The 26,792-nt window shown below is 43.6% G+C and overlaps 1 protein-coding gene across 1 annotated transcript; it reads left to right on the top strand.

Annotated features, from left to right (window-relative positions):
* The first annotated feature begins 13,588 nt into the window (after positions 1-13,588).
* Positions 13,589-26,533, top strand: LOC114051109 (transcription factor CP2-like protein 1). The gene is given in 17 exon segments (XM_027873280.1): positions 13,589-13,614; positions 15,740-16,006; positions 16,718-16,872; positions 17,640-17,713; positions 18,281-18,406; positions 18,409-18,472; positions 18,568-18,674; positions 19,917-20,069; positions 20,308-20,418; positions 21,165-21,262; positions 21,634-21,688; positions 22,228-22,321; positions 23,785-23,875; positions 24,403-24,485; positions 25,040-25,185; positions 25,450-25,501; positions 26,496-26,533. Coding segments are annotated over 17 exon segments (1,740 nt in total).
* The last annotated feature ends 259 nt before the right edge of the window (positions 26,534-26,792 follow it).

Below are 26,792 nucleotides of genomic sequence, written 5' to 3'. Positions count from 1 at the left end.
AGCAGTCTGCTTAAAATCTGCATCTGCCTTCGGACCCAAGGACTAACTGGATGGGGGTTCAGGCCTCTAGAAGACTATGTGACCCTGGGCAAATCACTTAATCTCCCACTGACCCTAGCAGCTCTCCAAAGCTAGAAATTGCAGAGTAGGTAAACTGTTAATCTACATTGGGAGAATGTATTTCCTCATTGGAAACTCTATACCAATGAAGTCAAAGATCTGGTCCGAAAAGATAGCAAAGTAGATCAATGGAACCAACTTGATAAGCAATAATCAGACAACTAAACTCAATTAACTCAGTGTTTGATAAAACTGAGGACACAAACTACTTGGGAAAGGTTTCATATTGGACAGGAATTGCTGGGAAAAAAATAGGTTTAGATCATCATCTTGTGCCATAAGCCACAATATGTTCCCAATGGATACTCAAATATAAAAGGTAACATCACATTTTGAAAATGAGGGAAATGGATGGAGATTATCTCTCACAACTGTGGCTAGGGGAAGACTTTTTGTTTTGGTTTGGTTTTTTGAGACACTGTCTTCCTATCCTGCCCAGGCTGGAAGTACCAGCAGTTACTCATGGCCTCATTCCAATATGGTTTAGCACTAAAGCTTTGACCTCCTCCATTTTTCCTGACCCTCCTAGACTGGTTTACCCCTCTTTAGACAGCCAGATGGCTCTTCATTCCCAGGGGCTCACCATATTGGTGCCACACTTAGCCACACTTGGTCCACCCTTAGCACACGATCTTTTAAGTGATCCACCAACCTTATCCTCTCAAGAAGCAGGGATTGCAGACCTTTGTGCCACCATGTCTAACTAGAGAAATAATTCTTAACTGAACAAGGGCTGTAGGAGATCATAAAGGAAATATATGGATAATTTTGATTATATGAAATTGAAAAGCTTTTGCATAAACAAAATCAATACACATAGGACAAGAAGGAAAAGCTTAGATTGGGGAAAAAAATCTTTCTATCAAATACCTCTGATAATGTCCTAACATCCAAGGTACATTGTGAAAACACAAATATATATAATCAAGAGGAATTCCCCAAAGGATATGAATAAATGATTCTCAAAAGAACTACAATTTTTTCTTTTTCTTTTAAAATCTTTGTTACAAGGTAAGATTCACTGGACGAAAGGAAGAGGGATGTATTTGGAAATGAATGGATATAAAAAACAAATGACATCAATTATTTTTTTTTTTTTTGCTTTTTAGTGAAGCAATGGGGTTAAGTGACTTACCCAGGGTCACACAGCTAGTAAATGTTGAGTGTCTGAGACTGGATTTGAACACAGGTCCTCCTGACTTCAAGGTCAGAGCTCTATCCACTGCGCCACCTAGATGCCTCAACAATGATTTTTAAAAAAAAAATACATCTTGGGAGTCAAATCACCTGAATTCTAGTCCCAAATGTACTACTAACTGGTTAACTGTCCCTAAGCAAGTCACTTTCCTTCCTGGGCCTCATTTTCCTCTTCTGTAAAATTGGAGTTAGATAAGAGATAGCTAGCTGTATAATTCTACTAGGTAGTCTTTGAGGTTCTTTTCAGCTCCAGAGTCTTATGAGAAACATTTATTTTAGCATCCTTTACAGATCTAAAGTGACTTTGCTAGGTTAGGAACATAAAAATGTATTATGTATAACTTGGTTTGCTCATAAAATTATCATGCTTGATATATTTAGAGATGCGAAAGTCTGGGGGGAAAAAAGCCAAATAAAAAAAAATCCAGGGGAAAAATCTTTTGAAAAGGAAAAGGACTATTAGGAGAAAAAAATTTCCCCCCTGAATTTTCCAGTCATGCCTTTTGTTCTGACACAATAGACACCTCCCAAAGAACACAACCAATTCCCCCCTAGAAAATACATTTCCCCCAAAACAATTAAGCAACAGTGCTTGATAGAATGACTCATATTTCCGGATACAAGTGATTGTGTGTCCAAATTGCATAATGGGCCACCATTCTAACTAACGTTTGTAGACCTGCGTTTCATCCTGACATCAATTGAATTCTATCAGTGTAGACTCTGATGCAATTCTGCCACCTCATATAATTTTCATTAAGAATGAGCCAATTAGCATGACTGCACATGTATCACCTTTATCAAATTTCTTGCCTTCTCAGTAACAGGGGAAGGGAAGAAGGATGGGAGAGAATTTGGAACTCAAAATTGTAAAAAAAAAAAAAAGAAAGAAAGAAAAGAAAAAAGAAAGGTTAAATTGCTTTTACATGTAATTGGGAAAAAATGCAATATTAAAAAGAATGAGTCAATTATATTGACCTTGTATCTTGGTATGGCATTATGAACATCAGGTTCACAAAGTAAGGTTTTCCCTAACATCGGTTTTAACAGCATATCCTACATACGGAATCAAGTAAGCATCTTTAATTATTTCTGTTGCTTCACCCAGTTGCCATTTATAATAGGAAACTTTTAGCTCTTATTAGTTGATGACAAAGGTGTTTAGGCATGTGGGCAATTCTCCTATTGTATTGTCTGCAAGTGGGAGCATTTGAAGCTGTTTTGCACGTCTTGCCAAACATTCTTTTGACCATAGCAACTGTAAGGAGCTCCAATGTTTCTCCTGTCAAATGAGGTTTTTACACTTAGCAATTCAGTATGCAACCTTACATAATGCAAGAAATCCTTTTGATGTCACAGATATGGTTTTTGGAAAGCTTTGTTGCTGTTTATTAAAGTATCTAAATTTTCCCTACAAAAATTCCCTTGCCTTGCCAATGTATTCTTTATGTACACTTTCAAGATGGCATTTTAGTTTATTAGATTTCATGCTGTCTGCAACTGAAACAGTCATACAAAGCAAACACAATGGTCTTTCTTCTACATCAATAATAGTATTTATAAGTCCCATTGATAACTACGATGGATTATATTTTCTGGATTTGAGGTTTTTACTTCATATTTCTGTATTTCCACGACTTCATTGTCTTTGCATATCAAACTCTCCAGTGGATTTTCTCCTTAAATCAGTTATGGATTTATTCATCATGAAGAGATATGATTTCACTTAAAATAGTTAAAGACAATAAAACAGCTGAATAATAAAGAAGACAATGGAGAATTTCCAGTGATTATTTATAAGCATACTCATAATTTTTTAATTTGAAAATTTTTTCAGGTTTTTTTTTAGGAACAAATTTATTATATTATACTTACCAACATAGTGATACTGATAAACATAAGCGCTGTTATGGTATTTTTAATGGCCAAACAAATATTGTTTAACTTTGAGTTTCTACATTTCACATTCAAATGTAGCAATCAGTGAAGCAAACAATTCATCTGCATCACAAGCCTACCCCAACAGCTGTTGACAGTGTCAGGTTGAACCTTTGGCCGAGTTTGACATACATGGACTCAAATTCAACCTGACTTGTGTATATTTTATTAAATATTCTCTGTACCCCATCTACTGTCAGCTGAAGTGAATTGGCCACATTAATCTTATGTTTGTCTGCTTCGACTGGAATTTTGCTTTTATTGAAAAAAATGCATATATGGCTCTAGAGTTGTATGCAAAATTAGCCAATAATCTCAGCCCCATCACTTCATAGTCTTTTTTTTTTTTTTGGTCTAGGCAATAAGGTTAAGTGACTTGCCCAGGGCCACATAGCTAGTAAGTGTTATGTGTCTGAGGCTGAATTTGAACTCAGGCCCTCCTGAATCCAGGGCTGGTGCTCTATTCACTGCGCCACCTAGCTGCCCCATCACTTCATGATCTTGAGAAGTTCTTGCTCCTCACTTTTGGACCCCATAGGTTAGAGAACTCTGCCTCCAGACAAATCACTTTTCCTCTCTGGGATGCAGTACACCTCCTGTGTACAATGAAGAGGTTTGACCAGATGATTTCAAAGCTCTCTTTTAGCTCCAATATTCCGTAGTTCTAAGATCCTCTCCCCACCCAAAGCAAAGTCCATACTTGTTGGTTGAAAAACTTCTCCTTAAAGTAGGGTAGCAATCAAAGACAGCATGAGCTCAGGGTAAGATGGAGGCAGAAGACTGGGAATCCGTTTCTCACCTCCCTGCAGTAATACTGGTAACCACTGTGCCTGGGCCATCCCAGAAGTTTTCTCAGGCACCCCTGTGCTTCTGGGTGCAAGTGGGCATGGCATGTCAACAGCTCATCACCAGGTTCAGCTTCCTATGGATGACAGCACTGAAGTTGGTATTTTGCCTATTCATTCCTGTCTCTTTGGTGCTATCTTTTTTTTTTTTTTTAATACACAGACTCAGTTAAACCAGATCCTTTTGAAAACATTTACAAATGAACCTGGAAGGGAGGGGGGAAAAGATTTTAAAAATGAAAAAGATTTGTCAAGATTTCTAGAACCAACTCTTTTCTTCCATAAATATGGTTGGAGTCACTACATTTGTACTCTAACTTACTATTTCCCAAAATGCTGTATAAAGAAAGGGAAATTGTACTAAAGAAAACAAAATTGGGAAAAACACTTGGATCAGATCAAGTATACGCAGAAAGCATTGTGGGATCTACTCTCAAAATATCTGAAAGAGAGAATGATACTAAAAGCCTGTGGGTGGGTGGGTAACCCACAGACTTTACTACTGATAAAAATAGAACCTGAAGATAATTATTAATTACTAACCATTAAACCTACATTCTTATTTGTATGAACTCTTTCTTCTTCTTTTTGGTGAGGCAGTCTGGGTTAAGTGACTTGCCCAGGGTCACACAGCTAGTAATTGTCAAGTGTCTGAGGCTGGATTTGAACTCAGGTCCTTCTGACTCCAAGGCTGGAGCATTATCCCCTGCGCCACCTAGCTTCCCCTCTATAAACTAGCAGAGCAGTTTACACACATATAGAGGACACCCTTAATGGAAATGTGAAGAGAATAGGTAACCATTCAAAAATAACAATCTATAGCAGATCATATCTTCAGTCATACAATTGGTGGGAAGATGCAGAGAATTAAGGATCCTACCATGTTGATTTTTTTATTTACTAAATAAACAAAAAACCCTCTTAGCTGATTCAGTAGAACAAAATGTACTCTTAATGACTCTCTTCCTACAAAGCGTATCCCATTCATATATTAAAATCTGAGATTATGGAATCTTTCTTGATAGACATAACAACAAATAACTGTTTGACGAGGGAAGATATGCTCAAAAAAGGGTATTTATCTGGATCATCTGGAATAGAGTCAAAATGGAAAAGACAGAGATGGTGGGCCTTCCAGATGTTCTTGTGTATAGATGACATCAAATCATGGAGCACTTCAGAATCTTCCTAAATAAAAGCCAAAGTCACTCCGAAGATCTAACACCCCACACAGGAAAAATCTGCTGATGAATGCCGGCTGTCCAGACTATGAGGGACAGGAGCCGGTCCAGTGTTAAACATATAGCAAGAACAGGTACCCCATATGTAAGAGGTGGCATGCTAATTACTGAATTAATGATAGAGGAGAGGTAAAGTGGCATAGGCTGACTGACCCTGGGGAGAACATCCTGGGATGGGGGCTTGAGCTAATAGTATTAGAATAACCCCATTGCCCCTTAAGGGGAGATATAACTAGTCAGACCTGTGTTGTTTTGTTTTTTCTCCTTTTTTGGCAATTGGGGTTAAGCGACTTGCCCAGGGTCACACAGCTAGTAAGTGTCAAGTGTTTGGTCTGAGGCCACATTTGAACTCAGGTCCTCCTGACTTCAGGGCCGGTGGTCTATCCACTGCACCAGCTAGCTGCCTCATAGCCAGACCTCTGAAGACCCAACTCATCACTACTGTGAGTGGGAGTTAGGATAAGGAATCCAGGGTTTTTATGAGTTATTATTAACGTTATCATCCTTCACATCTTGAAATTCCTTTGTATTACTTTTTATGCCCATTGTATTTACTGATCTGGTTTCTTACTTTTCAAATATGTTGTATTTGTTTCTGAGGCATATCGCCAGTAGGCAGACTAGCTGCATGGTATTGAGTTTTTGGGCCGTAGCAACCCATGGAACAAAGAAAAATATAAAATGACCCTCAGTCCTGTGAAGCCATTTCAGCGGTGATTGCAATGTGGGGAAAGAACAAACAGAGCACTGAGAATCAAGGAGTTTTAAATACAATCTATAAATTTTAATTTTGCTTTTGAGACTTCAATTGTGAGACCTTTGTCCAATGACCCAAAATAGGATATATTCCTGGAGAAGGTGAATCATATCAAATGACATTCTTGTCGGAAGGAAGAAAGATGTCACAGTAAATGGAAGGATGCCTCAGGGGTGCGCCTTAGAGATGCACAGAAAGGAGTTGGCAGAGTGAATTTTTATCATATGTCCAGAGGCAACAAGAAAAAATATTTCATGTGATATTTGGTCGTCAGTGTGGTATTACTAATGATAAGCATTTGCAAAAAGACTTTCATATAAATGATTGTGGCTTATGTACCAAAACTGGTTGCTAAGGAGGAAGAGGTAGAGAAATTTTATGATGAACCCTGCATGAAGACTTTATAGATTAATGATACACACTCTGATACTATGTATAGGCACTGTGCTAAGTGCTTTTCAATTATTAGCTCATTTGATCCTCACAACAACCCTGAAAGGTAGGTGTTATTATTGTCCTCATTTTATAGATGAGGAAACTGAAGAAAACAGGGGTTAAGTGACTTGCCCAGGGTCACATAGCTTGTAAGTGTCTGTGGCCAGATCTGATCTCAGGTCTTCCTCATTCTAGGTCCAGTGCTCTATCTTCTCTACCACCTAGATGCCCTGATATTGGGAACCTGGGTGACTGCAAAGCTGACAGTACCCTCTATGGAAATTTGGAGGATGGATAGGTATTTGGGAAAACGGTGAGTTTTATCGTACTGTAAAAAAATATAGGGGGCAGCAAGGTGGCACAGTGGATAGAGCACTGGCCCTGAAGTCAGAAGGACCTGAGTTCAAATCCAGCCTCAGACCAAACACTTGACACTTTCTAGCTGTGTGACCCTGGGCAAGTCACTTAACCCCAAATGCCTGAAAAAAAAAATGAAGAATTCAGAGAAAATTCAAAAGACTTGTGTAAACTGTTACAGAATCAAATAAGTGAAATGCAGAGAAAAATTTACACAATGACCACATGTGAAGATAATATAAATAATGTAAAGGAAAACTTTAAGGCTATTAAAACTCTGACCTATGCAACTGACTAAAAAGGATTAATAATGAATGTATCTCCCTTGTTTTGGCAGAGAAGTGGTGAATGACAGGTTTGGAATGAGGTATGTTCTCCAATATAATTGATTCATTTTGCTTAATTATACTTCATTTTAAGAGAGAGTTATAAGGGGGAGGGGAATCATAGAGAAACAAAAACAATGTAAAAAAAGCAATAAAATATTTATTTTTTTAAAATATGCAACCAGGTCTATTTTGAACATAGGATCAGAGATTTCAAAGGGACCTCAGAGGTCATCAGGTCTAGCCCCCTCATTTTATATGTGAGGAAACTGAGTCAGCATTTAAGTGATTTGCCCAGATCACTGAGGTAGTAAATATCTAAGGTGAGATTTGAATCCAGGTTTTCCTGACTCCAGGTCCCATACTCTACTACTCCACCTGCTGTCTCAAGGATATTCAGCAGGGAGTTGGCCAACGAGAGAGATTAGAGTGAGTTATGTAGTTTTGGAAGATTCCTATTTGTGCATAGTTGTGAAACACCAAAGGCGTTTAAAACGTTGTTGTTCGTCCTTCATTTTCAAAAAGGATCAATGACATCATGGGGTGATGAGGCAGAGATAAGATAAAGGGCCCAGGACATAGCCTGAGGATTTCCCACAATTAATGGCTGGCATCAGGAGACCCAATAAAGGAGAATAAGGAGGAATGGTCAAACAGAGAGGAAGAGAACCAGAAGAGAGCAGTGTCACCAAATTAAGGAAGGAGAAAGTATCTAGAAGAAAGAGAAGGGGTGATCAGAAGTCTCAAAAGGTGAAGAGAGGTCAGGTAGCATGAAGACATGGGAATAATTACTTTAGCAGGTAAGTGATGGTAGGTAACCTTAGAGAGAGCAGTTTCACTGTGGGAGGGCGGGATTGGGGGTGATGGTGCTCAGAAGCCAAACTGCAAAGGGTTGAGAAGTGAATGGAGGGAGAAGGGAAGGAAATGGAAGTAATATGTGAGTATATAGAAGTTGACCTGTCAAAAGGGAAGAGCAATATAGCACAATAGCAGGAGGGAACAATAAGGTCAGTTGAAGATTTTCAGTGAGGAGACCTGGGTCCCTTTTTTTAAAAAAAAATTCATTTTTAAATTTAGTTTTCAGTTACTTTTGTTGAGTTTCAATTGCCTTTTTAAAATTTTTTATTATTTTATTTTGATTTATTAACAATCACTTCCATAAGCTTTTGAGTTTATAATTTTTCTCCTCCTCCCTCTCCCCCTCCCTCCCCAAGACAGCATGCAATCTGATATAGGCTTTACATATAGATTCCTATTAAACATATTTTAACATTAGTCATGTTCACATTAGTCAAGGAACAATTAGAACTAATAAGAGGAACCACAAGAAAGATGAAACAAAATTTAAACAGAAGAAACAAAAGAGCAAATAGTATGCTTCAATCTGCATTCACACTCCATAGTTCTTTCTCTGGATGTGGATAGCATTTTCTATCATGACTTTTGGAGATGTCTTAGATCCTTGCATTGCTGAGAAGAGCTAAGTCTATCAAAGTTAGTCATCACACAGCGTAGTTGTTACTGTGTACAATGTTCTCCTGGTTCTGCTCACTTCACTCAGCATCAGTTTATACAAGTCTTTCCAGGTTTTTCTGAAGTCTGCCTGTTCATCATTTCTTATTGCACAATAGTATTCCATTATATTCATACACCACAATTTGTTCAGCCATTCCCCAATTGATGGGCAACCCCTTAATTTCCAATTCTTTGCCACCACAAAAAGAGCTGCTATAAATATTTTTGTATATGTGGGTCCTTTTTCCATTTTTATGATCTCTTTGGGATACAGACCTAGAAGTGGTATTGCTGGGCCAAAGGGAATGCACATTTTTATAGCCCTTTGGGTATAGTTCCAAATTGCTCTCCAAAATGTTTGGGTCATTTCACATTGAGTTCCAATTTCTGTCCCTCCCTCCAGCCCCTTCCCCACCCATTGAGAAGACAAGCAATATAATACCCATTATACATGTGCTGGGTCCCTTTGTAAGTGGTGTTGAAGGAATTAATGAATAAGGAGAGTTTGGAGATGATGGAAAAGAGAAGACATGGGGAGGTGAGCTAATGGGAAAGATGGGACAAACTAGGATCGAGAGCACCGGAAGAGGAGCTGACCTTGGCAAGGAGAAGAACCATCTACCAGAGACCAGCAAAAGATGAGAGGATGGGTGGTAGTGAAGTTGGTTTTTTGTTTTTTGTTTTTTATTTTTAATAAAGGGACTTATTTAATAACAGCAGATTTTAGATTTTTGTCAATACAGCATTATTCTCAACTGATCACTGTACCTCACACCATATGTCTAAACAACTGTCAAAGCTTCTCATTTTTATCTCCATGTCTTTTGCAGTCATCCACTTCTCTTCACTCTCATAGGTACCACCCTGGTTAAGGATTGCACCACCTTTTCCCTGAAATACTGAAATAGCCTCTTTAAAAAAATAATAATTTATTTATTTTTAGTTTTCAACATTCACTTTTATAAGATTTTGAGTTCTAAATTTTTCCCCCTCCCTCCATTCTCTCCTCCCCAAGACACCATGCAATCTGCTATAGGCTATACACGTATGATCATATTAATCACATTTCCACATTAGTCATTTTGTGAAAGAAAACACAAAAAAGAGAAAATAGTATGCTTGCAATAGCCTTTTCCAATTGGTCTCCTCGACTCGAGTTTTCTCTTCTCAATCCACCCTCACATAGCTGCTAAAGTGATTTTCCTCCAGCACACATCCGCTCAGATCCCTCCCCTGCTCCACAAACCCAATGGCTCCCTATTGCTTTGTAGGATGAAATAGAAACACCTCTGCTTCGCTTCTAAAGCCCTTCATAACCTGGTCCCCACCTATCACCCATCACTTCCCTCCCTGCATGCTAGGTTCAACCTAGCTAGACTTCTTTCTGTTCTTCAACCATGATACTCTGTAGCCCATCTCCTTGCCTTTGCACTGGCTGAGCCTCATGCATTCCCATTTCACCCCCACCTCTTAGAATCCTTGATTTACTTCAAAATTCTTTTTTTTTTTTTTGGCTAGGCAAATGGGGTTAAGTGACTTGCCCAGGGTCACACAGCTAGTAAGTATCAAGTGTCTGAGGTCACATTTGAACTCAGGTCCTCCTGACTCCAAGGCTGGAGCTCTAGCTACCGCGCCACCTAGCTGCCCCCCAAAATTCTGTTCAAACCTGTGTCAATACTTTCCTGACTCCTCTTCCCTAGTATTATCCCTACCCCCAAAATGTATCCTGAATTTACTTTGTATTTATTTTACATATGATTTTGTGTTGTCGTTCCTGATAGGCTACAAGCTCTTTGAGACAGGTACTACCTCATTTTTCTCTTTGTATCTCCCATGCCTAGCACAAGGCATGGTATATAGTAGATGCTTAATAAATAGATTGGGAGACTTGAGGAGAAAGGAGAATGTTTGGAATAACAGCTGTGAAGAGTGAGATTCAAAGTCAGAGAAAAATAGAAGGATTATCATGAAACAGTGAGGTCCAGTTGAGCAGGATAAATGATATAGCAAAGAGATTATGCCAACAAAAGGATGTGGGCTGATGAATGGAGCTGATAGATAGCCTATTGTCTATGTAAAGTCAATAGAAAAGGCTCTGAGCCCACTGTGTGGCCTCCACCCTCCCCCTCAAGTTATATTGGATAAAGGGAAGAGGAAGGAAATAAGTAAGCATTTATATAGTACCTACTATGTGTTAGGCACAGGGCTAAGCACTTTACAAATATTATTTCACTTGATCCTCACAGCAGAAGCCCTGTGAGGTAGGGGCTGTAATTATCCCCATTTTGTAGCTGAGGAAACAGGCAGAGAGGCTAAGTGATTTGCCTAGGGTCACACAGCTAGTAAGTGTTTGAGGCTGGCTTTAAACCCAGATCTTCCTGACTCCAGACCTGGCACTCTATCCATTGTACTACCTTGCTGCCCCAACAAGAGAGATGTAAAGGCAGGGTTGGGTTGCATAAAACCTGCCCTCCTGGAGGGAGGACCTACATGGATGACGTCACGGATTCACCGACCCATTGAAGTCTATCTTTTTTAGGATTAGTGAGAAGCACCAGCCCCTGCGCAGAAAAAAATAGGACATGCTTAGAGTGTTAATATCTTGGCATTGGTTGTGGGGAGGAGAGTCAGAGAAGGGAAAGAAGAAAGGGAGGGAAAATGAATCAAGGCTTGGGAGCTGCACGATCTCAGGGATGGAGGGACAGAGAGAGGGAAAGACTAGAGGAGCAGAAGAGACGGAGAGACAAATATCAAGAGAGAGAAAAATAGCAATATAACGTCATGGAGAAAAAAAAAAGAATTGCAACAGGAGTCTAATCTCAATGGGGTTTTTGTCAGCTCCTGGGCCTCAGCTGGACGTGGGGAGGATTGTTGAACTCATTAGTACAAAAGTCTTACCTCTAGCCCTGGCATATGAAGAAATAGACTGAGAGATAAAAGGTTAGACAAGAGAGAAACAGAAGCAGCTAGGTAGCACAGGGCATAGACTGCACCGCTTAGAATCAAGAAGACCTATTCAAATACTGCTTCAGGAGTACCTATCTTCCAGGCCTGTTGTGAGAATAAAATGATATATTTGTAAAAGTATTCTTAGGGACAACGAGGAGCGCTGGAATCAGGAGGACCTTAGACACTTGACACTTACTAGCTGTGTGACCCTGGGCAAGTCACTTAATTCTGATTGCCCTCAAAAAAAAAAGTGCTTTGTCCCTCTGGGTCCTCTCCTCAAAATTTCTCTCTGCAACCATGAAGGCCTTAGGTGTCCCCCCCACCACCACCACTGTGCACTATAAACTTAAGAGGATCATCCTCTCCCTTACCTTCAGGCACTCTTTCCTCTTTTTTGTTATTCTTGCTTAGTCACATCTGAAGCTGTGACCCCATTTGGGGTTTTCTTGGCAAAGATACTGGAGTGATTTGTCATTTCCTTCTCCGGTTCATTTTACAGATGAGTAAACTGAGGCAAACAGGGTTAAGTGACTTGCCTAGGGCCACACAGCTAGTATGTATCTGAGGCTAAATTTGAACTCAGGTCTTCTTGTTTCCAGGGCCAGCACTCTGTGTACTATGGCACCACCTAGCTCTCCTCTTACTGCCTGGTTTTCCCAGGGAGGGCAGGAGATGTCCAGAGCTAAAGAGGGAAGGAGAGGAGAGAGTAGAAATGCTATGGCCCTGTCAATTCATCAATAAACTTTGGTAGGGGCCCTTTTCTTACAAAGGCACTGGGGTGGGCAGTGCCCAAGAGACTAAGGTACACTAAAAGAAAAACAGACCCTTCCCTGAGCTTGCAGTTATAGAATACGAAATTCAGACCTGGAAGGGAACTGAGCCTCAAAGAAGCTGAGACTTTCCCAGGACATAGTTGCAGAGAGAGACCAAAATTCATAATTAGCTAATAATGGAGATGGGCTCGGAGTGTCCGGATCTCTCAACACTCCCGCATCCTATGTCCCTCACTCCAGGATGGAGAGCCTTGCTCAGGGTGAGCATAGGCATTAAGGTAATCAGCTTCCTAACAGGAGGTTATGTTTTGAAGCGAGGGGGAGGCATGGTTCTCCTTCCCAAACCTCCCTTCATTCCAGGGATATTTTGTGTACAGTGCATGTGTGTGTGTGTAGGGGGGCGGCATGTTTTATATCCTCTGTGGGGCCTCCCAGTGGTGGTTTTGCTTCCCCCCACCCCATCCCCCTCCTATCCTACCCACCCTCAGCACTCAACGATGCCTTTACTCCCACCCTCTCCCCTTCTCCTGTTTAACCCCAAACAGTCAGGTTCTGGGTCGAGATAAGAACTCTGTTTAATATCAATAAGGGGCAAGGGGGTCCCCCTTTTAGGGCAGACAGCATTTGCCCACAAATGCTCCCTCCCCTGACATGGTAAGATGCCAAGGGGATGAGAAGCCCAGGAATGTCCAGATTGCCTTCATTAGGAGATACTGACTGCATTTACAAGCCCCACTGCTCCTCAGAAGGAAAGCCTGGCCCAGGTCTGGGCCCTCCATGTCCAGGGTGACCCAGTCTGCTAGAACATCCACCCCTCAGGGAGAGTGTAGCTAGCCAGGCCCCAGCTCCTTGGGTCTGTTTCCACAACAAGGCAGGCTGTGTGCCCTGTAAACTTGGTCCCTCCCCATTCCACATCCCTATGCTGGGGACACTGTGACCTGAGTGGGGGTGGGAGTTCCCTGGCCCCAACTCCCCTTTTAAGAATGAGAGAAGAGTACAGCCCCTTCCCCCACTCCTCCAAACCAGGGAAATTGGGGAGACTCCCCCCACCAGCTCCTAATGAGGAACCCTAGCACTCCTACACTCTCTCAATGGCGACTGAACTACCACTTCACTTCCAGAGCCAGAGCAGATAATGCCTTATGTTCACAGGATCTGGAGGTGAGTTGTATGCATCTGTATACATGCGAGGGAGGATTTGTGTATATAAGATTGTATGTGTATATACACATGCATGTATATATGTGCACACACATGTGTGCACTATTTAAGTTTACAGCATGTGAATGTGTGTAGTAAACAGGCGACTAGCTTTAAAGCCAGGATCCCCAGGATCTGGGTTCAAGTTTCATCTCTGACATATCCTGGTTGTCCCAAGGCTCTGAATCTTCAACAAGCATTTATTAAGCATGGCCAAAGAAAGCTAAGTTTGACAACAGAGGTCTTGGGTTCAAATCCAGTCTCTGTTTCTCCCCACACCCCTACCCTCCCACTTTGGACATGCACTTTTTTTCTTTTTTTTTTTTTGGTGAGGCAATCAGGGTTAAGTGACTTGCCCAGGGTCACAATGGACATGCACTTTCTCTTTGATATTTTGCCTCAAACTCTAGCTCTGTGACTGGAAGCAAGTATTAGTACCAGGCTTAACAACAAGCCCTGGAGATACAAAGACAAAAGCTTACTTTCTATCCAGCAGAATCAACATGAACATGTAAGGATATACAGTATAGAGAAAGAATAGGGGGCAGCTAGGTGGTGCAGTAGAGAGAGCACTGGTCCTGGAGTCAGGAGGACCTGAGTTCAAATTCGGCCTCAGACACTTGACACTTACTAGCTGTGTGACCCTGGGCAAGTCACTTCACCTCATTGCCTAGCAAAAACAAAAACAAAACAAACAAACAACAAAAAAAATAGATATAAGGTTTGGAATTGGGGGGCGAGGACGGGAGGGAAAAGGCACCTGCCGGGATCAGAAACAGCCTCGTTTGAGCTGATTCTTGATGGCTTCTAAGGCTGCTGATATAGGTGAGGAAGGAGTACGTTCCAGGCACGTAAGATAGTGAAAACGTGGAGTGACACGTATTAAGAACAGAAGGGGGAGGGGCAGCTAGGTGGCGAAGTGGATCGACCACTGAAGTCAGGAGGACCTGAGTTCAAATCTGGCCTCAGACACATAACACTGACTGACTAGCTGTGTGACCCTGGGCAAGTCACTTAACCCCAATTGTCTAAAAAAAAAAAAACAACAACAACACCACAAAGGCGGCCAGTTTAGCTGGGCGAAGTGTGCACGGAAGAGAATAATGTGAAGCAAACTGGAAAGACAGATTGGGGCCAGATTGTGGAGGTTTCAAATACCGAGTGGAGGAGCAGGTAATAGGAAGCCACTGGAGTTCATTGGGTAGCTGAAGTGACATAGTCAGGATTGCATTTCCAGCAAATCAGTTTGGAGACTGTGTAAAAAAAGATGGATGTTCCTACATGCGGTTCCATTTCTCTGTTGATTCCATATGTATAACGGCAACTAGGTGGCGCAGTAGATAGAGCTCCGGGCTTGGAGTCAGGAGGACCTGAGTTCAAATGTGACCTCAGACGCTTGACACATACTAGCTGTGTGACCCTGGGCAAGTCACTTGACCCCAATTGCCTCAGGAAAAAAAATTCCATATGTATAGAACTCTATCTCTGAACATCTATCTCCACGTTTCTGTGTGGCCCCCAAATTTGCAAATGTTCTTCTCTGTTCACATCACGTTTTCATGTCTCTCCGTAAAATCATAGCTTGAGAGCTGGGAGGAGTTTTAGAAGCCATTGAATCATTCTCCCCCTCCCCCACTTTACAGATGAGAAAACTGAGACCCAGAGAGGTTAAGTGACTTGCCTAGGGTCACAGAACTGGTAAGTATCTGAGGCAGAATTGGAAAGGGAAAGTGATGCATCCAAAGTAGGAGGAGGGGGGGCAGGGAGGAGAAGAGACTAAATTTGAACCCAGGATCTTTGATATCAAATTCAGTTTTCTATACTGTGTTACAATGCATCGGGGAGGGAGAGAAGGTGTAGAAGAATCCCCATAAACTTCTTTTCCTCATCTCAAGATCCAGCCTTCCCTACTGGCACACCTCCCATGGGTTAATAATTGTTGTATATCCCGTTAGTGGTTTCCAGTCCCAATCCCTTCCCAGCCTCATCTGCCTTTGGCCTGTCTGGGCTTTGGGAGGGGTCCTGCTCTCCAGCCAAACAGAGCCCTGAGGCTTGGCCCTGCCCCAAACCTGGGTTATTTCTCCAGGATCTATAAAGCAAGAGACCCCAGGTGGGGCCGCTCCCAGTGGAAAGAACCTGTACTCCAACTCCAGGACTTTCTGGCGCCGCTTCTGCTGCTGTTCTGCGTTGCTACTCCTCCTCTTCGATTCCCTTCACCTCTTCACCGTCACCATTGCCTTCCACCACTCAGTGTCTTACCCTTGCCCACAATGTTACTCTGGCACAACCAACCAGAACATCTGTGGCCCAGCCCAGGGGAACTCTACCCCTGTCCCACTAGCAATCTGCTCAGGTAGGTGCTTCCAACCCTGGGAATATTCTCCCTCACCCTCCAGCTCACCCTGAGGGCAGTTGTTTGCCTAGGCACCCACCTTAATCCCCCATGGTCAGTCCCCTCCAGTGTCTGCCCACTTCTCCCTGCCTCATCTGGGTGCTCCCTGCTGACCCTGGTTTCCCCAATCTGCAGAACAGGCCAGGGGAGGTGCTCCTTAAACAGGAAGTTTCTTTGAGGGGAAGGGAAAACGTCACCTAGGGTTGACTGAATGAGGAAAAGGTGGGCAGAAATGCCCCTCTTGGGTTTCCAACCCCTTTGGAGCCTCTGAGTCCATCTGGGGTTTAGCCATAGTTCTGTGGATCTCCAAGCATTTATTTCCTAAAGGTTTCATTCGCCTTTGTGCATCCTCTGAGCTGAAGCAAAACCTGATCTTATCCAGAGAAAGAAGATTGTGAGGTCCAGGAAGGTTTAGGGACAGGGATAGGAGGCACTCTTTCAGGCACTGAACCATGTCAGCACTTCCCGGCTCAATTTCTGGAAGAAGGATTTTCTAAGAAGAGCCGGAGCCTTTTGGAAGATGGGCAGGACACCCCCAGGGTATGGGAGAACTGGGAACCATCCTCTGTTAACCTGAGCTTCCAGTGGCCCAGGGCTGGGGAAAGCAGGCAGTGTTTGAGAGATGGAGGAGGAGAGCCTGGCAGCTGAGGGACAGTGTCCATCTCACCCCAGCAGGGAGCCCCTGGCACTGCCGTACCTGAAGCAGGAGGACCCTGCCAGCATTTCTACCTCAGACATGCACTGCCCAGTCTTCCAATATGTCCTCTGTGCTGTCACCTCTCCCGCTGTCAAGCAACATGAGGAAACACTCACCTACCTGAACCAGGGTACGACCGACATGGGGCATGGGTGTTGGAGACTGACTTCTCAGTGGGGGAGTGTCATCTAATAGATACATTGGATCTGGAACCTGGAAGACCCAGGTTTGGAGTCTACCTGTAACACTTACTATCCGTGTGACCTTGGGTGTCATTGGAGTCTTAGTTTTCCTATCTATAAAATGGGGCTTTTAATAACATTTTCCTCACAGGTTTCTTGTAAGGGTTAAGCACATGATGTATGTAAAATGCCCTGCAAACCGTAAAGGGTTATGTAATTATAAGTTGTTTGATCTCTGTATCCCTAACACCTGGCTAGCATGGTACCTGGCACTCTGACACAGGGACCTAAATGTTTTTGAATTATCATTAAGAGGTCCGGTGATGTAGTGGATAGAGAGCCAGCTTTGGAGTTGGAAAATCTGGGTTCAGGTCCTACTGAATATCGGATGTAACCCCGGGCAGGTCACTCAATTTCTCAGTGATCCATCCATCTCTCTAAGAACAAGCTGTAGAGATGCCAAATTGTGTTATTAATCCTTATTGGAAACTCTCCGCATGGTCCTTTAAACAAATTGTTATTAGTGGGGTTGGAGCCTGGATACCACAATGGAGTTGATGAGTACAGATGATGGACCTCAGCCCCAGGGACAGTCAGCATGGGCAGTAGAAGGTTGTGGGGCAAGGGGACCCCAGAAGTGGAAGGGATCATCTCTGGTCTTCAGATGGCCCTCCTGGCTTTGGGCATGACTGATTCCCATCCTGATCTCTTTCAGGTCAATCCTATGAAGTCCGGATGCTCTGTAACCCCAAACTAGGGGACGCTTCCCAGTGGCCTCGACTGCTGAAAGTGAGCCTCTCCTCACCTCTGAATCTTCATTTAGATCAAATGCCAGCTAAAAACTATTCTCCCTCAGGTGGGAAGGCGCTAGACAGGAGGTTGCCTTGTCTGCTGTTTCCCTCCCTGCTATCTTCGACACTGGACACCATATTTCAGAGGCAGCAAAGATCAAATAGTGGAGAGAATATTGAATGGGATGTCAGGAAGCCTACCACTAACTAGCAGTGTAAACATGGAGTCACTTAGTCACTTAACCTCTCCAAGGCTCGGTTTCCTTACCTGTAAAATGGAAGAGATAACCTGTAGAGCCAATCTTAAGGAGAGGCACAAATGAGATCATGCATTTTAACACTTCCCGCAAACAAAAGCATTTGGGACGCATCAGGCTCCCAGGCAAATGATTATTAAGTAGTCTTTCAATCCCTGTAGGATTTCCAATTGTCTTCTTATTAGAGCATGGGGGAGAAGAGGGAGAGGAGAGGTGGCTTGAATCGGATGAAAAGTAGGGAAGGTCCTTGGAGGCTGCACTCTGGAATTCCCAAGTGTGTCTCTGAGCAGGGTGTCTGGTGTCCACAGAGTGTGGTACGTGTGGTCTTCCACGACCGACGCCTGCAATACACGGAACAACAACAGCTGGAAGGCTGGCGGTGGAGCCGTCCAGGGGACAGGATACTGGATATTGGTGAGGGGAGGAAGGGGGAAAGAGCCCTCCTCATGGGACTTCCCTGCATCCGTGGGGACCTGGGGAGGGGGCTTTGGGAGTCTGGGGTGGCAGGAGGCTTTCAGGATGCTTTTACTTCCCGCTGCTCCCCTTCTATGAGTTTAACTTTGGCGCCTGTCTACCTCTTCTCCTGTGCCTACAGATGTGCCCCTATCAGTGGGGGTGATAGAGCCCCAGGTACTGCCCTCACTCCTCAACACAGTGGAGTTTCTCTGGGATCCTGCAAAAAGGACATCTCTCTTCTTGCAGGTCAGGGGTTAGGGTATATCAGATATCGTTCCTGCCCTCTAGTCAATCGTTGACTGGGTGGTGGGATGAGGTATGGTAAGACACAGACAAAATAGGAATAACTAATGCCAGGAAGTACGTGAAACTTGGCAGATGACTGGTGCTGGAGGAGCTCAGAGGCACTTGGGTGTTCAGGAGGAGATGGTCCCTGAGCTGAGGGTGGGGGTGGCATTCTGGGAGAGGAAAGCCCTGGGAAGCAGGATACTCTGAGGAGATGATTATGCTGCTGGGTTTAGATAAGAACAATGAAGGGGTAAGAAGCAAGACAAAGTGGTGTGAAATACTGAGCTAGGGTCTACTGATGCTAACTGACAATTTGACTTTGGAAATCTTGGATGTTCCATTTAGAGGATCTGGGTTCAAATCTCACCTCTGACAGTTATACCAGTGCAATCAGGGCAAGTAACTTGACCTCTCTATGTCTCAATTTCTTTATCTGTAAAATGGTTAGGCTAGATGATTGGTGGGGGCTCTTCCAGATCTAGATATGAATGATCCTGACTCATTATTCCTTAATCCATAGTTCCCCCTATCTTGAAAAAATGTTTATTTGCTATAAATATAAATATTAAATGAATAAATATATATACCTGCTTATGCCAAACACTTTACAAATGTTATCTCATTTGATCCTCACAACAAGGTTATCCCCATTATACAGATGAGAAAACTAAAGCAGACAGAGGTTAAGTGACTTACCCAGGGTCACACAGCTAGTAAACATCTAAAATTGGGTTTGAACTTAGGTCTTCCTGACTCTAGGAACAGTGTTCTGCCCACTGCATCACTTAGCTGCCATAACAAGGCCAATAATGTCTCTTCCAGGTACAAAGTCCTGGGACAGATATCAGAACAGGGAGAGTATCCCACGTGGGAGGAGAGGCTAGACCATTGTGTGATGACAGCAGGATGGATCTCTCTGGTTGTCTGGTGAAGACCACAGGCTCCTTCTCAGAATCATTTGTTTAAATTCACAAAATGAAACAAAACAGACTACAAAGGAAATCAATTATTTACAAAGTCATAAAAAATGTAGGGTGTGTGTGTGTGTGTGTGTGTGTGTGTGTGCGCGCGCGCGCAGACCCCAGATGAGGAACTCCTAGAATAGATGAATCTGTTTTTTGCCTCTATCTGGTAGCAGGAATTCTGGCCCTGGCTAAACCCCTACTTTTGTCTGCTTATCTCCTTCCTTTTCTGTCACAGGTTAATTGTATCAGTACAGAGTTCACCCCTCGAAAAAATGGTGGGGAGAAGGGTGTCCCCTTCCGCATCCAGATTGACACCTTCAAACCAGCTGACAAGGGGATACCTGTAGAGCACCTGCACTCAGCCAGCTGCCTCATAAAAGTCTTCAAGGTATCCATTTGGGCCTGAAACCGCCCTCTCCTCCTTAGACCCTAGCACTGTCTCCAGCCCATCTTGTCTTCGGCAGCTCCTAGAGCTGTCCTAACAGACCTCTGGGAGACCTGGGTTTCTTGACTCTCCTGGCACGCCCTGCCTTGCCCCCATTCCCATTTCCTGAATTGTTTTCCTAGAGGGGGGTGGAGGGGGTTATGGATAAGACTCTGAGGTTTCCACATGGACTCCTCCGCAGCCTAAAGGGGCTGACCGGAAGCAGAAAACAGACAGAGAGAAGATTGAGAAGCAGTCACCACAGGAGAGAGAAAAGTACCAGCCAGCCTATGAGACCACTGTCTTCACAGAGGTGTGTGTATGTGTGGCAGCACCCCTACTGGGGCTGAGAGTTGAGGTTCTTGGTATAAACCCTTCTATGGCCTCATTTGTCTTAGTGGAAGGGTACCATAAGCAGTTGGGAAAAATAAGGCCTATATTGAAACATTTTAAAACTAACCACAGAAGAAACAGGCAGAAAATTTGGGTGAAAGTATAGACAAGCAAGATAATTTTGCAAGTAATATGTAGAATTTATTGCTTTAAAAAGAAAAACGGGTAGTGTGAAAGAGATATTCATGATCTCATGTAGAATCTTTTGGTATTCTGCTGTGTATGTGGAAATGGCTCTTCTTTGGCGGTATTTAAATTCAGAATTAAAAAGAAAAAAGAAAAACCAAGGCCTAGAGAGGCTCAATTACTTTCCCCAAGTTACATGGCATGTCAGAGAAAACCCTAATTTAACTTCTAGCAGAGAGCCCCAGATCTATACTGGTTGATTTTTTTTTTTTTTTTTAATGGAAGCTGGGGAGGGTGGAGGTGGGGTGGGCAGAGATCCTGGTTCTCCAAATAGCCATTCTCCTCAGGGATGGATCTATATTCCTTATCCACAAGCCCTTTCTTCCAGGGAAGGAAGAGAATGGGGCCCAAGGTGTCCACCTGGGTCTCTGAGGGAAGCATAGCTGAGGATGAGAGCTAAGGAGGAATCCCTTTCCTTTCCCAAATCCCAATCTTAGGGGAATCACATGTCCTCCAAACTTTCCCCCTCCTTTTCCCCAGTGTTCACCATGGCCTGAAACCTCTACTGGTCTTCATGCCTCTCCCAGCCCTTCTGGCCTGACTTCTCCCCATTCTTTCAAGTTCCTGACCCCTGAGAGGTAAGTAGAAACTAAGGCAGGAGAAGAGGATTGGTCTCATCTGTTTCTTGGTCTCATCCCCTTCTTTTGCCCCCTCAGAGGTATAAGGTCAAGGGTGATTAAAGGGGGGAGGGAAATGGCATTGATTCATTCATTCACAAAATATTTACTGAGCACAGTTTAATGGGGCATGGAGGGTGGGGCACAAAGAGGAATGGGACACAGTCCCTACTCTCCAGGAGCTTCCAGTCTAGCAGGGAGAGAGATACGACAGGAACACAGATCACCTGCAAGGTGATGGAGGGAACAAGGCTAAGTTCTGTAAGAGCTCAGAGGGCAGAAGCAACACCTCAGAGTCCAGCCTTCCAAATCCTGTCTGTTCTTTCTCATAGGATCTGTTCTTCCCCACCCTTCTCCCTGGACAGCTCAGTGGACAGCCCGGGTGAGGTAAATCTCCTCTCCCCAGCCTTTCCTGCCTCATCTTCTTTCTCAGCAGTGTCACCCTGCCCCCTGGTGGCCATGCTTGGCATTGATCTGAAATTAGCTGGACAGGCACTGCCAGGGGAGAGAGTAGGGATGATAATACTTCACATACATTTCTCTAGCACTTTAAAAGGTTTACAGAGTGATTTTCTCAAGACAACCCTGTGAGGTAGGAAATGTAAGCTCATGGTCCCCATTCAGATGCAGAGAGACAGGGCTTCAGAGACAGCAAGTTACAGAGCAACATATGGGACTCTTGCTCATTACCTTTGCAACCACCACTATCAGCCCTGGGCCTATAGAATGAAATCTGAAGTCCTCAGCCTGGCATTCAGGGCCTCTCCCAACCAATCCTCCCAGCTGTGCTCATCATTTGAACACTCCTTGCACCTTCACACTCTAATCAGGTGCCTGGTACATGATCTACCCATGAGGTATCTTTAATCAATGCATTTTTTACAACTCACTAAAATACATGTTTTGCCTCCTGCCTCCCTTCTCAGGCTCTCAGCCCTGGGGCTTCCATCTCAGAGACACAGCAGTGGTTACACCGTCATCGATTCTCTAGCTACTGCAGGATGCTGGCCAACTTCACTGGTGAGGCTATCCCTTGGCCTCCGTTGCTGTGGGGTGGGTGGGCAGGACTCCCAAGTCTCTTTGTTTTGTTCCTGGCTTACTAAACAAATAGCCAATACCTAGCATTTTTATGGCTTTAAGATCTGTAAAACACTTTACATATATCATTTGATCCTCATAACTAACCTATTATAGGTGCTATTATTATTTTCATTTTATAGATGAAGAAACTGAAGTCAAGAAGCTAAGTGACTTTGCCCAGGGTCATACAGCTACTATGTGTCTGATTCAGGATTTACACTCGGGTCAGCCCGATTCCATCCTGTAAAGTGGGGCTAGGGCAGCTAGATGCTGCAGGGGACAGAGTGCTGGGCCTGGAGTCAAGAAGACTCAACTTCCTGGGTTCAAATCTTTGCCTCCGACGCGTACTAGCTGTGTGACCCTAGGCAAGTCACTTAACCTGTTAGCTTCAGTTTCCTCATTTGTATAATGAGCTGGAGAAGGAAATGGCAACATCTCTCCAGTATCTTTTCCACGAAAACCCCAAATGGGATCATGAAGAAGTGGGGCTAACAAGACTTGCATTACTGGCAGTAACAATAATGGCTAGCATTTATATAGTACTTTAAGGTTTAGAAAGTACTTTTCAAAGATTATTCTCATTTTTTCCTCATAACCACCCTGAGTATTATTGTTATTATCCCCAGTTTACATTTGAGGAAAATGAGGCAGACAGATTAAGGGACTCACCCAGGGTCACACAACTAGGGTGTCTGAGGTTAAATATGAATGCAAGTCTAATGCTTTCTCCACTGCGCCACCTAATTGCCTACACTAAGAACGACTGAAGAGAATGCTCTTGATGGTGAAATACTCACCTGACAAGAGCTTCTCGATCTTAAGTCAATTATCAATTTCACAGAAAACCATATTACACTGTCCTGGAGATACAGTATATATAGTATACATAGCTGGAAATACAGATATATTAGGGTGGTGTCTATTTATTATAATTGAGTTAAACTCAGTCAGGCAGGCTCATTAGATCGCGAGCTCCTTGACAAGTCTTTTGTCTCTACTGGTATCCCTGAGTGCTTAGTGCAATGCCTGGCACACATCTGGGTGCCAATCATTAAACATCATGTCTACTGACTGAGCTCAAATCGTGTCTCTTAACATGCTTGTGTGACCCTGGATAAATCACCTATGTGCTCAGTATACCAGGTAACTCTCTAAGCCTGAGAGCAGATAATTACCTGCATGAGAAGGCGCAAGGTGCATTTGTGTTCTGATAGGACTTTTTGGAAAATCCTTCTAGACCCAATTCCACAAATATTAAGTGCCTTCTAAGTGCTAAGCATTTTGGATACAAAGACAAAAAAGTGCCTGCCCTCAAGGAGCTTACATTCAACACTAAGAAATCAATCTTTAATATTGGAATTTTAGACCGTATACTCCTCCCCAAGCCTCTGATGTCTTTATAGGTGCAGATTTGCTAAAACTCTCCCGCCAGGACCTCATCCAGATTTGTGGAGCTGCCGATGGAATCCGTCTCTCCAATACCCTGAAAGCCAGGTACTAAATCTGGCACTGCCCACTTACCGAGTTCCTCAGTGCTTGCCAGGCCTCTTCCTCTCTACCCCTCTCCTCGCTTCAGATCCCAGCTTGTCCCACCTTATGCAGGAAGCCTTTTCCCCTTGTGTCTTCCCTTTGTTATCATCTCTAGTCTGCAGGTTTGCCTTCATCAGGCTGTGAGCTCTTTTCGAGTAGGGCTGTCTTTCACCTCTTTTCGAGTAGAAGCTGTCTTTCACCTTTTTTTTTTTCTATCATTAGTGCTTAGCACAGTGCCTGGCATGTTGACTAATGGGAAGATAGGGCATCAGCTAGCAATGATCTCATCTGGGGGTGGGGGTAGGAAGCTGAACTCCCTCATCCCTCGTTGCTAGTAGCTAGTTAGGTCAGTTACTCCTGGTCCCAGCCTGGCACCTGCAGAGGCCCTTCAGGGGCCATGGAGATTGTTTCCTATGGTGTGTGGTCAACGATGGTGGGAGATGACTGTAGGGAAGGGAGAGGTTAACTAACAGGTCGTATCTCTGGTCCAGGCCGATCCGTCCCAGACTTACCTTGTATGTGTCTCCAGAGACCCTGAAGCCAGGAAGTGAGACCCCACGGAGTCCAGACTTGGGTACAGATGCCATTTCCATTACTTCTTTCTCCCACCAGGTAGAACCACAGATATGGAATCCCTTCCTGATGCCTATGGGGCTGGGGAGTTTGTGTGATACCCAGTTTGTCCTCATTGCGGCCCAGTGGTGGTCTGCTACCAGCTTTGTCAGGAACACAAGAGGTCTTCTCTCCTGAAAAGTCAGATTCCTTCCTTCTCTTGCTCCTAAACCCTGAATGAACGCTCAGTCTTTCCTGATTCATGAACTTTGCTCTAATATCCTGTTACATAACTTACTTTTGATTCACAAGTTATTTCATCTGGGACTATACTGTACTCCTCTAAGAACGTTAGCTCCCTGAGGGGAGGTACTGGGGTTTCCAAGTTAGTTTTTTTTTTTCCCTTCTGATTGCTCTGCATTGGGTTGAAAGCAGTCCTGGATGTAGGTTAGTGATGATGCAAGCCCCCTCAAACTGTTTGTACTTTTCTTGATCCAGTCTCAGATTGCCAACATCCCCTGGTCCTGTCTTTCCCTGGACCTTGGGTCATTTACTCCCTCATCCCACTGCCTCTAGGGTCTTACCAGCAGGTTTATCTGGAGGAGCTCAGCACTGCTGAACTGACTGGAAAACTGGCTGAACTCTTGTCTCTCCCAGCCAATCAAATCCATCAGCTATTTCACAAAGGCCCAACTGGTATCCATGTACTCATCAGCGACCTGGTAAGAGGGTCACTGCATCTTTTCCTCTGTTACCACACCCTTCCAAGGGAACAGTGTGTGTGTATTTGTCTCTTTTGGACCTTAAGATACCCTCATACATTCTTCAGCCACCCATTCTGGTGTCTTTCCAGGGTTTAGACATTTCCCCTCTGATACAATCTCCCTTATGCTGGTTTGTCTAGATTTGTCCTGACTTAGAGGTGGGAGTATCTAAACCAATTTCTCCTTTCCTAACTCAACATCCTCTTCTCGACTACTCTGTAGGTGGTCCAAAATCTGGTGGATGAATCCTATTTTGTGGCTGTGGCAAAGAAAGGTAGGAGTACTGAGGGGACAGGCTGGCAAAAGGTGACACCTGTGTGAGGGCCATATCTTACTCAAACATTTAAACACCTACTATGTGCCAGATGTAGAAGCAGGGAGAAGCAACAAGTACAAGACAGTGTGGTGTAGTGGATAGAACTGATGGTAGTAGAACCAGACCACCTGGATTTGAATTCCCACCCTACACTTACTGTGTGTGACAGGGCAAATCACCTGAACTCTCAGCATTCCAGGCTGATAAATCACATGCTCATTTACCATCTACAATAATGAAGGGAATTACTCAGTGGGAGTTCCCTACATATCCGCCAGCACATTGCTGCACTCCAGACTATGGTCTAGGTAGGGAAAGGAGTACTAACAACATAAAACAATTTTAAGTGCCAAAAGAGTGACACCAAGTATGCTCTAGAATGAAGGTTCTATACCTGGGGTCTATGAACTTTAATTATTTCAATATAATTATTTCCTTCTATACATTTAAAAACATTACTCTGAAAAGGAGTCCAAAGGCTGCACCAGGTTTCCCAAAGTATCTCAAACACAAAAAGGATTAGAATTCATTTTTCAGGGGCTCAGAGGAAGGTGAGAACACTGGACTAGGATTACAAAGGATGTTCACAACACCGTGAGCTAGGTAGTACAAGAATTATATCCATTTTACGGATGAAGAAACTAAGGCTGCTCAAGGAGGTTAGGTTCCTATCTTACCTAGGGGTCATACAGTTGTAGCCATTAAGTGCCATGGGTCCCAAATGGGGAGATGTTACTGTGTATCTGAGTATTGAAGGAGGGCTTCCTGGAAGTGGGCTGTGAGCTGGGCTTTCCTTCATCAATTCAGGAAGAGGGAAAAGATAATGAAAGGGGCATCTTTGGTTCCTTCCTATTATCTCATGTCCTGGACCACTTGGTCTATAGGGTTGGGGGCGTATCAGTTCTGGGGACAAGAGCACCTACTTGAAAGTTACCCCTTTTTCTATTTCCAGTGCAGAATCCAGATGGCTACCATTTGTTTCTGAGTTAGGCTCCTGATAGGGTATCCAATCAAGACCAGGAAAAACAAGCATTGGGGATATAACCACAACATAAGCTGAGCCATAAGTTAGGCCCTAATTGTGGCAAGAAATAAATTAAAAACCCCAGCCAATTACTTGAGACTGGTGCATGTGTCAAGCAGTTGTCACTGGCTTCTGCTCTCCCCTTCCTGGAGAACAGGAAAAAAACGGCAAACACCGGCTTCCAGGCTTTTCATTCTCGCTTATTAGCAAGGGAGGTAGATGGAG

Source organism: Vombatus ursinus, unplaced genomic scaffold, assembly GCF_900497805.2.
Source record: "Vombatus ursinus unplaced genomic scaffold, bare-nosed wombat genome assembly UNPS02014801.1, whole genome shotgun sequence".
NCBI lineage: Eukaryota > Metazoa > Chordata > Mammalia > Diprotodontia > Vombatidae > Vombatus > Vombatus ursinus.
The sequence above is the reverse complement of the archived record's forward strand: the minus strand, read 5'-3'. Positions and strand labels throughout refer to the sequence as shown.